Source organism: Varroa destructor, unplaced genomic scaffold (assembly GCF_002443255.2).
Source record: "Varroa destructor unplaced genomic scaffold, Vdes_3.0 BEIS01000004.1, whole genome shotgun sequence".
Lineage (NCBI taxonomy): Eukaryota > Metazoa > Arthropoda > Arachnida > Mesostigmata > Varroidae > Varroa > Varroa destructor.
Genome location: NW_019211457.1, coordinates 18,742,784 through 18,755,194, shown reverse-complemented (window position 1 = coordinate 18,755,194; position 12,411 = coordinate 18,742,784). Strand labels below are relative to the sequence as shown.

Sequence of the window (12,411 nt, the reverse complement as noted above, 5' to 3'; positions counted from 1 at the left end):
GTACGTAGGCTTTCATTGAATTTGCCGGTCGGCCTGTTTGTTGTAGCTGCGGCGTAGTTGTTGTAGCTGTTCTTCTTGTTGTGTTGTTATTATTTAGTAGTCCCTTGATCTGGCCGTTCGAGCTGAGGACTACTGAGCTGAGTTCGCTCACTGCCGTTAGCTGACCACCCATTGAGAAGCGAGCAACTGTGGATATATCGGGCGACATCGTTCGTGACGGGCACCAATTGATGATGCCATCTACTCCTCCGCTGGTTTTGTTATTGTTATTGTTATCAGTGCTTTACATAGTCTGATGAAGCGACTGGGTCGATAATGTCACTAAACCACGTCATGGCTTCGGCCGATAGACGGCAGAGCTTCAACCAGCACGACATTTTTAGGGAACGCGACGTAGCCATGCATTGTTAAAGCAACAGAAGCAAAAGATGAGGCAGAAAGAAAAGCGGGATATTGATGAATAAATGTCGATGCAAAAAGGCTGGCTGACAAACAAGCAACGCGAGGAACATCACTGAATAAGGCAAATATCAGCACCAAAGTGCCGACGAGAGAAAAAACGTCGAGAAAGCATTACTGAGACAATACGAAATTATTTATGACCCAGGCCGACGCCATAGATTGCGATGGCTTGGCGCCGCCTTTGCTGATGGCAGTAGCAGCGGCTGCAGTAGCATCAATATCAGTGATCCGCGACGGGCGGTATCATCTATAGAGTTCAACGTTACTACTGCTGCCGATGTGCCTGGAGAAGGCAAAAGGCACACCCGCATGGACCACTGCTCGGTACCGTCGCTGCTTCTGGGGTTACCGCCTTGGTGCTGACGGCGATTCACAACAGTCATCCAAAACACTGCTAATCGTTTGCCCTCGTCCATGCTCTCGCTTGTGGCAGATCGCCCCACCGTAATGCGAGTCGCCCCACGAATAAATGCGAGTCACATGGTTGTCATACTTGCGTGTGCCTGTAGCGTCTACTTTTGCACGTCTGCGCTTACACGTCACCAGACGGTATTTCCCATTTTTCTTCTCTTCCTGCAGTTAGAAGAGACCTGGAACTAAGAATGGACAAACGATACGAAGCCACCTGCGATCGCTTCTCTGAGGGAGGTCCGACGCTGACAGCATCTTATTTACGACACTATACAACAGCCAGGAAAAAGGGGGATGAAATGTAAGTGCTAAAGGTCAGCTGGACAGAAAAAAGCTAGAAAAAAAAGCATACCCTCAATGAACAGAGAGTCGAGGACTAACATCGTTCGGAACAAAGAGAGAAACAAGAGATTTTTTAGGGGAGAACTAATTAAGTCCAGAGATTTTACTCTCTTTAACATGCAGTTAATTGACATATTCATGAAAAGCATGTATATGCACGCAAGGAGCAGCAACTTACATAACCGTTCACAGATTTTCAATTTCCTCATACAAACGACATTTTCACACAGAAATTATCAAAAATGAGATGTGTGAGTTTTGCGCGAACATCAGTAATAAATTTTATCACCTCGACGATCGTCTCAGATACCCAGTTGCCGCTGTTTCTCTGTAACCAGAATGGGTGGCGCCGTTCACCCTGATACCCAGTGAAGATATAACCAGAAGCTGTCAAAGTGATTCTACAAGGGAAAAGAGTAACGAATTCAATTTAGCGATTTAACGGTAAAAACAAGGTAACCAACAGGGCCTTTAGTTTTGTTGTGGCGTCTTGGTAAAACCTCAGAACTCCGAGGCTTTTCAGGGGTAGCTGCATGATGACGACGACAACGACTGCTGCAAACATTTCGGATAATGGAATAGGTTCTCGCCCATTTGCGCGCCTACCTGCCCCACTGCAGTATCATCTCTACCATCAAGAGTCTATAACGTTTGCTCAATGGCAGCCGGAATAATTCATTTATGGGATTTAGGGGAATAATAGGATTAGACTGCAGGTAAACTGGCGCCTCGTCAGCGGCGGGAAGGCGTATCGGTTTTTGGTCTTTTCCATTTCAGTATTCAGTCTTACGACAAAAATATAAGATAACGTGGACAAGTAGGACGAACAGCGTGTACGATAAGCGGTCAGTAGTATCGGTACTTACCGCAGTTAAGTATTTGGTTATCTAAGGAGATTTAAGCCAAGTGGGATAGTTGTATCGGGGGCACGTTTATGGACGAGTATGGCAATTGTTCTCTCTTGACCGGTGTGGGTTTAGCAACATTTCTAGTCGTAGTATCAGACATGTAAAGCTGGGGTTTGCTGGAGCTCGTTAATAGCCAGAAGACAAAGACAGCATGCTGCTGCATGTATTTTTTTAAGTCAATGCATAGTGTATGAAGCCACAAACAAACCTATGTTTTTTCGCGATAACAAAACACTAAGGGGTTATTTATTGTTGGGCACAAGCCCTCTGTTTCTCGAACATCATCTCTTTTTGTGTGTAATAGAAAAATTACACTGTGTACTAGTGTAATGCTTTAGATACGACCAGTTGTAAATAAAGCATTCATAGGACTCCTTATTATTCTAACACCGTTTAATATTAATCGCTTGTATTACGATGGAGCGGCGTTCCTATTGCGCCTTCTAAGGGGTCGGCGAGAAATAGATACAGAATGGGAGAAGAAAAACGGTGGCTTAAAGAAAGAAAAACTTGGTTATGGTTCCAACAGTTAACTTCAAGCAATGTTTCCCAGTTGTTGGCTGCATAATGTGGGATTTCCAGTGTTTATGTACTGCTAATGGCTTCTAGCTATTGTCCGATTTTGGCCCTTCCGATGTTTAGGTTAGACAACGAGTAGGGTTGCTGTTTTTACTCACTTTAGACAATTGATGAGCATTAATTCGCGGCTAATCACCGAACATCAATATGATGACAACATCAATGATAGACGCCTTGGCCGAAGCTCCAGCGGGCCAGTGAGTGCCTGCGCGGTTCGGTCCTGCATGGCTCCCATAGTCGCATGATTCGTCCGCTGCTGCTGTCGTCGATCCCGGCACAGCCAGTGTTCCTATACGTGCGTGACTGTTTTGTGGCAAACGTTTCGTGCTTATTCGATGACAGTGGCAGGCGGGCAGTTACAGCGAGTTGCTACCCGACCGTCGTTGGGCATTTTTTTTACGAATTGAACAAAAAAAAAAAACATTCTTATGATTATTGCCCGCTTTTAGCATTGTAGCTTTGCTGATGATGAAAGCGACTGATGCCGGTGAGGTTCAATTATGGACGGGTAGAAATAGTATTGGCAAACACTAGTGAAAGCGCCGGCAGCTATAGTAAGAGTTATGATATGGTCACCTTGACAAATGCGAGGTCGCCTCAGCGACTTAGACAGATGGACACGACTCAGGGGCATGCGAACCGTGAGACAATTACGACAGTCAATTATCAGCTTTAGCGATAGAGTAGAAAAGAGGAAGAGCAATCGACCAGGTTCTTTAAGCATCGATTCTTCTCTTGAATATTTTTTGCCTCTTAAACGAGTCACACGCGTGCCCAAATTCAGGACTAAGCCCACTTCTAGAAATAGCAAAAAAAAAAAAAAGAGAATTCTGGCAGTGTGCTAGGCGAAAAAAAAATGATTTAGAACGATGTAGACACAAAACTGTTCTGCACCCACAAAGCAGAGCTGTCATTCCCTTTTTAAGGGCTAAAAGCCTTAACCTTACCTATCGTAAACTATTGAATTAGTTTAACAAGCATGCCATAACTAACGCACCAAACGTGAAAACGTCGAAGAAGCAGAGTGACGATCACTGAATTTAGTTGATAGTGTCAAGCACGCAGTAACGCAAAAAGACAAATAACCGAGTTAGTATCTCTGTCATACGTGTTACCTGTTTTTTTGCGTTACTTAAAATATCAGCTAAACAAAGATAGACAGATAGAAATTACTATTATTATTCTAGTTACTACTCATAGATGTTATAATCGTTGGCATTTCCTTGAAGGATTCGGGAAGTGAACGACAGAATTGTCTGATTCAATATCTTGCTGTCACTCAAGCTCTATTTCCAGTTTTGTTGTCTTTCAAATATTAAATTTCTACACATGTAACACAACGGCATCAATTTTCCTTTTTTTTTTTTCTTATATTAATGTAGTAGCAAAAACAAAGGACGATAGGCGGTACTATTCTCCATGAAAAAGTTCAACTGAAAATATTGTCTGGATGTCTGTGTACACGTTTATATACGGCTGTCTGTCGGTCTGAATATCTCGCTATGACTGACCCGTTCATCATGTTGAGGATTTCCCTTTATTTGGCTTTAAAGAAGGTAAAAAGCGGTAAACAATCCCCTTGAAGCGAATATAAACCGAAACGTTAAAAACACTTAACGGTGTGGTGATACGAGGAAGTGGTCGAAGGCACAAAAATGAGGCGTTTACAGTTGAGCAAACTGATCATAGACTTACTTGCTATGCCCTCTTTATAACATGAGAATATAAATAATGAACTGTTTTTTGTCGACTTGTTTGACTGATACCTTTCTGACTATTTTAGATACACACTATTTTAATAAGGTCCTATTTGTTATTTGTTGTTGTTAAAGACGTTACCGTTGGCCTCAAAAATTTTCATTATATTGGTCTTACAGACTGTTTGTCAGTTTTTTTTTTGAGGTCAGCGTAGGGCCTCGACATTTCATGGGTTCAACGTCAAAAAAACCAAAGCTACGTCCGAAACCACATGAGATAAAAACAAACTGGTTCTCAAGTATCGTTTTAATCATTTATAAAAACTTAAATAGCTTGGTTATTGTAATTTGCGACAGAAAATACATTTAAACATTAACAAATACACCTATTCTCCAAAATTGCATGTTTTCGTGGCAAGGATTTTAATTACATAGTTGTATGTGCGGTAGTCTTACTATGCATCGGGAAACAGGGCGAAAACCCGGAGAATGAGTTAGGAGAGAAAGGGGGATTATATATATATATAGAAGAGATTTTGCTTTTGTCTCATGTACGTTGCAAGTGCATTTCCTCCTAACGGTTGTTAAGGTTATCGGCCGTTTTCTTTGCAAATAAACCCTGCCCCTTAAAGTTCGCACATAGTAAAAGCCAAGTATTAAATGCCATTGTCAGAGAGCAAATAATCAAACGACTGAAAGCTATTCATACCCACATCGCGTATTGGGGCTTCTTGTGTCTGTTATACGACTAGAACGGCAGTATCATAATCGTCGTACATGTATTTATGTATTTTTATGTGAACTGTACGGAATAACGCACAATGAATAGGGCTGACTCCAGGCCCATTTTCCTATTCGTGCAAGCGATTCGGGCGAACATGGGGGGTCGGAGGGTGATATCGTAAAGATATCATCCATCGTCGGTCCAAAGCACAGACGACATCTTTGTTGTTGATGCTGTTGCGCTCTCAAAGGCATCCCTCAACATGCCGATGATGACAACAACAACGGTAGTAAATGTGCTTAAGGGCTGCCGTTTCTTTTGTTGTAACGGGGATTCGATTGTTGTTGTTGCTGCCCTTGTTCGTGAAGGTGCATTCATGAAGCATTTACTTCAACTGCTGCTTCTCCTATAACGTTTGGTGTTTTTACTTTTCTTCGTCTTCGACGCACGATCATTGCCTGCGCCGGCGTCTGTATGAAAACTATGATGTAGTAAAGAGTAAGGGGCATCTCTACCTTCTTTATTTAGCCCTCAGTGCTGCAGTTACCCTCGCCAGTGCCGTTGGCGTTTCTGCGGTGCGAGGTTTCAATTGTTGTAACATACTCCTTTCAGATATGGAAGAGCAATCTTTTGTGCAAGTTTTGCAATTCAAGTCGTTGTGAGAAAGCCCAGAATTTTGCCCACCATGTCCTATCTATATTGATATTCGCGTACGACATGTTTAAATATAGCATATGGCTGGGTTATTTGAAATGTTCATCCATAACTTTTATTTGTAGTTGCCTGATTTTTCGTTGGAAACTTGGAATAGACCGCACGTAAGCGACGACAACGATCGCAGTTACATTATGGTCATTTTGGTTGTTAATTTCAAAAATCTAGGAAGTAAATTGAAATTAGAAACTTTAAGAAATTCTGCGATAACCGATAGTTCCTTTCCTTTTCCCTCTTGATTTCGCGTTTCAAAGCTAGGAAACTTCTTTGTTTGTCGCTCTCCCTACTCCAGACCCCAGGCTCTCTGTCTTTAACCTTGACTTTCAAATGCCACGCGTCGTCTTCCGCCAGACTTTAACTTCCAGTAGAAACTGACGAATCGTAAAGTCAAATAGTGGGACACCCAAAAAGTGAACCAACAAAAGGGAGTGTAAAGGAGTCAGACGCTTACAGGGCGACGTTAGGATGTCGAGTTGCGTATTATTATTCTATTTTAATTTCCCACTTTTGCTGTTTTTCATTGCTTGTTGTCTGTTGCTGCCGTTGTTAATAATAAACCTTTTTTTTTGCCCCACTGCGGAAACAGGTAGCTGGGCATAGATGGGCATGACTGAGCTGGTTCCCTTACTCGAGACGTTACCCGTCATCGCTGTCGGGATATTTCTAAAAATATCAACATTAACAGCAACAACAGCACTAGCAGCTGTGCCTCCAGCTGCAGAGTAAGTGTTATCAAGAGTCCAGTTGCTGGTGACGTTGCCCACAAAAGAAGACGGAATCCCTGGGTATTCAGAAAAGTTCCTTCAGAATCTGGCGAGGTATTCTCAGCAACGAGCCTCAGCGACACACGGCAACTTTATCATTTTGCTATTCCGTCGCTGCGCTTGGTACTGCGTCAAAAACTTCCTGAAGTTCTAGCTTCGTTCCCTGTTTCTTTGTCAGTTTCTTCCTTTTCTCTTAGCGTCCCTCCTCATCACCCCTTCTTGCAGTAGCCAATGCCGCTCGGCGCTGCTTCCTTCGACAAATTTATAGATAGTACAAGTACATTTGTAGAGAAGTGCTCGTAGACACGAATGCAAAGACACTCAAGCACAAAATATGGCGTCTCAGCAGACGACAGACAAAACGGCACGCTGCTAGGATCATATAGACAGGACTAAACCAAAGGAGTCGAGCCTCAGTATCGAACTGGGAATCGCAACGAAATCGAAGGGGAATCAGGACCAGAAACGTAGAATTAATCCGACCGCTAAACACAACGTAATGCTGCAACAATAGCATGGAACAATGGACCTGAGGCAAGCCTTGCGCCCGTACTAAATCGCTGATCGGATATAAACGATTTCAATAACAGGTCCGATGCTTGATATGCTGTGTTTATCCCTGGCCTGCTGGGTTAGGGTCGTTTCAAACTGAATTGTGCAGACCCACGTTATTTGACATCAGCTTGAGCTTGGCAAATTTGTAAGATGTCTCAATTTTAAAATTACAATAGGTAACCGTGTCATTCACTAAGAAGCACGCTAATATGATACAAATAATGAAAGTGTTTTACATGATTACGCATTATTTCTAGCAGAACTTTCTAAATTTTCGATGAAACTGTTATTGACTTGCTCAAATCTTCGAAATTTAATTAATATAAGCGTCTATTGTTGATTTAATTATTTATAGATGATAGAAAGGGAATCGTTAGACAATGTATGAAGCATGGCGGGTGGAGATCTCTCTTCCTATGGAAATGCAATCAAGTCTTCTTTAATCAAGGGTCGAATGCACGTCCCTTATCAGTGATGGTACAACAGCTTCGTCTTGATAATAGTATAAGAAGCCTTCTTCTTCCAGAAAAATTGCCATTGTGCTGGGTAATCATTACACACCGTTCTGATAGTTTTCGGCTCGACTGTACCAGCCATGCAATGCATTTATCATTAAGAACGGTTAGACGATTTACAAGACACAGGACGGAAAGACAGTATGTTTTTGTGGCTTGCTTCTTTCGACCACTGGTCTACACAGAATTTTTATTAATAACATCAACAAAAACAATCGTTTAATGGTGAAAAAGTGAAGAACCGTTAACACGCCAACATTTAACAGTTCTATTAACCATAAGCGGATAATATAATCAAATAGTAAATCTCCATCGTTGTTACGTGTCCGCCGTAATTAATATCGCGTATGCGCACACAAAACGGCTACAGTTATGTGGTAACGCGTATTAAGCGTGTACACTTATATCTTTCTATGTAGACATGAATGGTTTGGTAAAGAGGCGCGCAGGGGATGATGTGAAGCGGAGTTCAGTGGCGGCAGCGGCCATGCCGTTAGATCACATCACAGACGACAACGACGACGACGACAACAAAAACAACACCAATGGCGGGAAATCGCTCCTGTCTACAAAATGGAACCACGTGGAAAAAATCAAAATTGCCTAAGCTCCGTCAAGAAGCGGTACAACTTGTTTCGCGTGCCCAAAGAAAAAACTGCAAAAATAATCATGATAATAATAACTCACTTCTCATAATGGTCGACAATACATAGATCGGCCCGCTGCCACAATTAATTTTCCTAGCTATTATTCTTTTATTATTATCCTAGTCAAATTATCCTAACTTTGCTTCTTCAAATGTGTTTGAGGGGTAATGTAACATTGACTGGATAGCAGTGTATCGGAAAACACAATGTGCCTATGTGTGGTAAGCTGCTGTGATCGTCGGCAGCGCCTTTTACATCTCTAGCTGCAGATGCCCTTTTAAGTTATTGGCATCCGGTATTTTTTTTAGTTGACTTCCAGTGCCAACTAGCGTTGCCAACACGTCGCCGCGATCAGCATCACAGTAGCTTTCCTTATCCATAGTCAGAGTGTTTCGTTGGGCAGGTGCAGCGACAATGAGCGAGTGAGATCTGCCAGGCAATGCCTGGGCTAATTAGAGACGACAGGACCACTGGCACTTTTTTCTAATACTACTGTATGGACACAAATGGCTTGTGATTTACGGCCTGGTTAGAGTGGGGTTACAAATAGCAGCTCGGTCGCCTCGAACGACGACCTCTGTCCACAAGTCGCTTTCGGCTGCAATCGAATAAGAACGCAGAAAAATTTAGGCAGCGAAAACAGCGAAGGAGATTAAACGACTAAACGAGATCGACGAACGTAGCGACTGGCAATAACGGAAATAGCGTGAAAATAGCGTTGTTTGTTGTCGCTGCTGTCGGTTTTTCTGCTGGTGTCAGCTCCTACGGAACACGACGACGACGAGCACGGCTGGAGTGAGGTCGACGAAGAGATACCACTAGTAGATTGATGAATGCCGTTGCAGAAACCGCACTATTTACCTTACCCGTCTTTCTTTAATACAACTTGTACCTTTTGATCTTTATTCTGTGAAATATATTTATCTCAGCATCTATATATCATGCAATATAAGTAGAAGTATAGCGAACGTTTTGGCGCTTGTACTTTTGCTATTAGTAGTAAAAGAATAAAAAGGTAGAGATGTTGCGCACGTGCGCACATATATACACAAATCATTAAATAAATGATAATAAAAAAAAAAAAACTCTTGTGTTGATGCTCTATAAACGGACGATAAGCGCCTTTACGTACCATTAAAGTTCCATGGGCTAATAAAATTTTGGGTTTACTTTTATCAAGTAGAGAATAAAAAAATAATAAAAGAAATGCTAGTTATTCCTAAGGGAGTGCTGTTCATTCGGCGACACTATGCGTCATCGACTTATTCGTATGATAGTTAGCAAGGAGATGACTGCGTTGGTCTTACCGAATGGTGATGATACGGATAGATGGCTGAAGAGCTGTTGATTAGCTAGGCACCTATGACGCGTGTTAGTAAATGAATCACGAGGGAAGAACTCGCTGAGTATTAGCGGACGTCATAACATGATCGTGGGAACAGTAACACTACCAGCTTGCGGATGGCGTAAGCGCGCAGTATTTTGTTTCGAACTGACGACGCCAAAGTTACTCACAAAACTAGTTAGTATAATATTTAATACGTTTTAGATTAAGGAATAGTATTTGTTTCCTAAAATGTATCATTTTTTAGGTCCTGCAACTAAATCTACATCGTCGTCATAATGTGCTTTTCAGGGAGGATTCGCTCGGGTGCATGAACTAACTGATTTAACATCAAATCGGACCTTTGCTGGAAAAATTATACCCAGATCCCGTCTAACTACAAGCGATCAACGTAAGAAGGTCAGTAATATAGAATAGTAGGATGATTTGCCTATTGCGTATGGATCTTTCTTCCTCCAATGGTTATCGATGCATCTCATCCTGTAATACTCAGTGTGCGCTCTAGTGTACCTGCTTTGACCATAATTGCAAAAATGGTCATTTTGTACTATCGGAATTGAACGTTTGCATTTGACGCTGTCATCTGCTTCGAAGTTACCTAGCAATAATTATCAATGTGTTCATAAGCGGCGACTTAGAGCGTGTTAGAGCTACGGTATGCCAGAATTTCAACAAGGTTCTTACATCTAACATCCGTAGAAGCTGTTGATATTTTTTCCGATCAATTAATAAAAGCAGATTGTCATGTTTAGCTAGAGGAAATCGGTGTCATGATGACTACGGCCGTCCTCCATTGCTATTCTAGTGTATGATAGTTATTCTAACAGTTTCTTTCGCCTCCTGTTCCGCAGTTATACCGTGAAATTGAGATCCACGAGCCGTTGGCACACAAACATGTCGTCCGCTTCCAGCATTTCTTCAAAGATGAACACAATGTCTACATAGTCCTCGAGTACTGCCCCCGCAAGGTCCGTCAATCAACAATTATCAACTTAGTGAAACCCATATACGAGCACGTTTGCTTCGGGTTTGACTATGCAGATTTGACACTAGAGTCGATCTCAAGGAAATTAGTTATAGAGTCACAGGGCATAGAAGTAGACAGAAGATTCTGAAAATGCGCAAGGCACATTAATCTTGTTGACGAGAGACATTTTTTCCTTTTTGGCCTACGAGATTAAATTAATGATTATAGTTATTGCATTTATTCAAAAAAAGTATAAATTACAAAAGCTGTTGGCTCCCGTTGTTGATATGCTTAGTCGCTGGTCCACGTCCTCAAGAACCGAAAAGTTCTCACTGAGCCTGAGGTGCGATACTTTCTGGCACAACTCGTCGATGGCGTCAAGTATATACACTCTCAGGGCGTGATGCATCGTGACCTCAAACTCGGCAATATGTTCCTATCCGATCAGATGCATGTGAAAATTGGCGACTTCGGTCTGGCTGCGAAGGCTTACCTTCATTTGAATAATCACGACGGATCTAAAAAGATGTAAGTTTTAAAACAGATTATTCAAACGTCACGTATAAACCTGCATATTACGTAGATTCATTCGTACGATCTTTTCTCTAATACCAAGACTGCAATAGATCGAACGCCAACACATCGCCTCAGAGATCGTCACCGAAAGAACCCGTACTGAGTTGGTGTGCCGCACAAGGCCCGCCAACCGTCGACCATTTAGTCAATAGCAACAACTTATAAATACGAATGTTGTCGGATGCCTACCTCATTAAACAGCTTCCATGCAACCTTTAAGCCAACGTTGGACAATGTCAAGAGAGCTTTTATATGTAGTTGTTTTTATGCGTCATGAACAGTGTTCATTGTCGAACAGTCACTCTTGGCTGAAGCTTTTCAGAAGCTTTCTCTGAAGAGCTTTTCAGAACAAGAAGGTAACGCACAGCGTTTTAGTTTCTTTCATGAAAAAACCCGCTAGAGGAGCTTTCGCGATTGGTCTCAGCCCGATCTGCCTTGGCAACGCCTAGACGCGTAGAGGTCAGGCCCGTTTAAGTTCCTCTCTTTAATCAGGCCGCTAATTTTACCCTCGATCGCGTTCTGCCTTTTTTGAATATGTAACCTTTGCTCACACGTCCATCGGCTAGTTAAGCTGCTTGAAAGCCCCGCGGTCTCGCTTTTTATCTTTGCAATATTCGGTTAATGAACTTGAATGTAGGATCACCTGTCTTCGTAGTGGAATAAGAATACTTTCAAGCGGTCACTCCGCAGCCTAAACGCAGTATCCACTATTTTGGATATCATGCGGAAGCAAACGTAATTCTAAGGCTGCCAAAATATCGGATAGTATTATGAGGTAGCATCGAACGACCGTTTGACGTGCGAGACAGAAGGTACATTGCGTTTTACGCAAAAGCATTTCTCTGATCGCCGCCAGTCTAGGCTATACCGACCGGCTTACTTGTTGGCCTTCTAGCGCATGCATATATTTCTATTTCGGCTTCTAGTATGTGTGTACTTATAGTAGAAGAATCCGCATAAACGAAACTGCAAGACATGTAAGATCCTAGCTAAAATATAGCTTTTCTCTCTATCCTAACTAGACAGCGAGCGAACTGCGCGACTATGAGGTTGTATTGGGGCTATGTGCTCCAAGATAAGGAAGTCTGAGTAATAAGTGAAGTAAATAAATCCATGATTCGGTTCATTGAATCCATATTCATTGAAATTAATATGCCATTATTCCTCGCTTTTCCCAGCAAATACACGTAGCAAGCCGACCTTAG

At 42.2% G+C, this 12,411-nt stretch overlaps 1 protein-coding gene across 3 annotated transcripts in view; it reads left to right on the top strand.

Annotated features, from left to right (window-relative positions):
• Nucleotides 1-12,411, top strand: part of LOC111249353 (serine/threonine-protein kinase PLK2-like) — a 130,964-nt gene that overhangs the window by 110,142 nt on the left and 8,411 nt on the right. For 2 of the 3 annotated variants that reach the window (XM_022803117.2, XM_022803118.2), the window contains 3 exons: nt 9,955-10,062; nt 10,515-10,631; nt 10,926-11,158. In XM_022803117.2, coding sequence (XP_022658852.1) covers nt 9,955-10,062; nt 10,515-10,631; nt 10,926-11,158 — 458 coding nt within the window. Of the gene's footprint in view, nt 1-9,707; nt 9,841-9,954; nt 10,063-10,514; nt 10,632-10,925; nt 11,159-12,411 lie in introns of those variants that run through there. The other variant, XM_086988462.1, reaches the window with a different exon arrangement.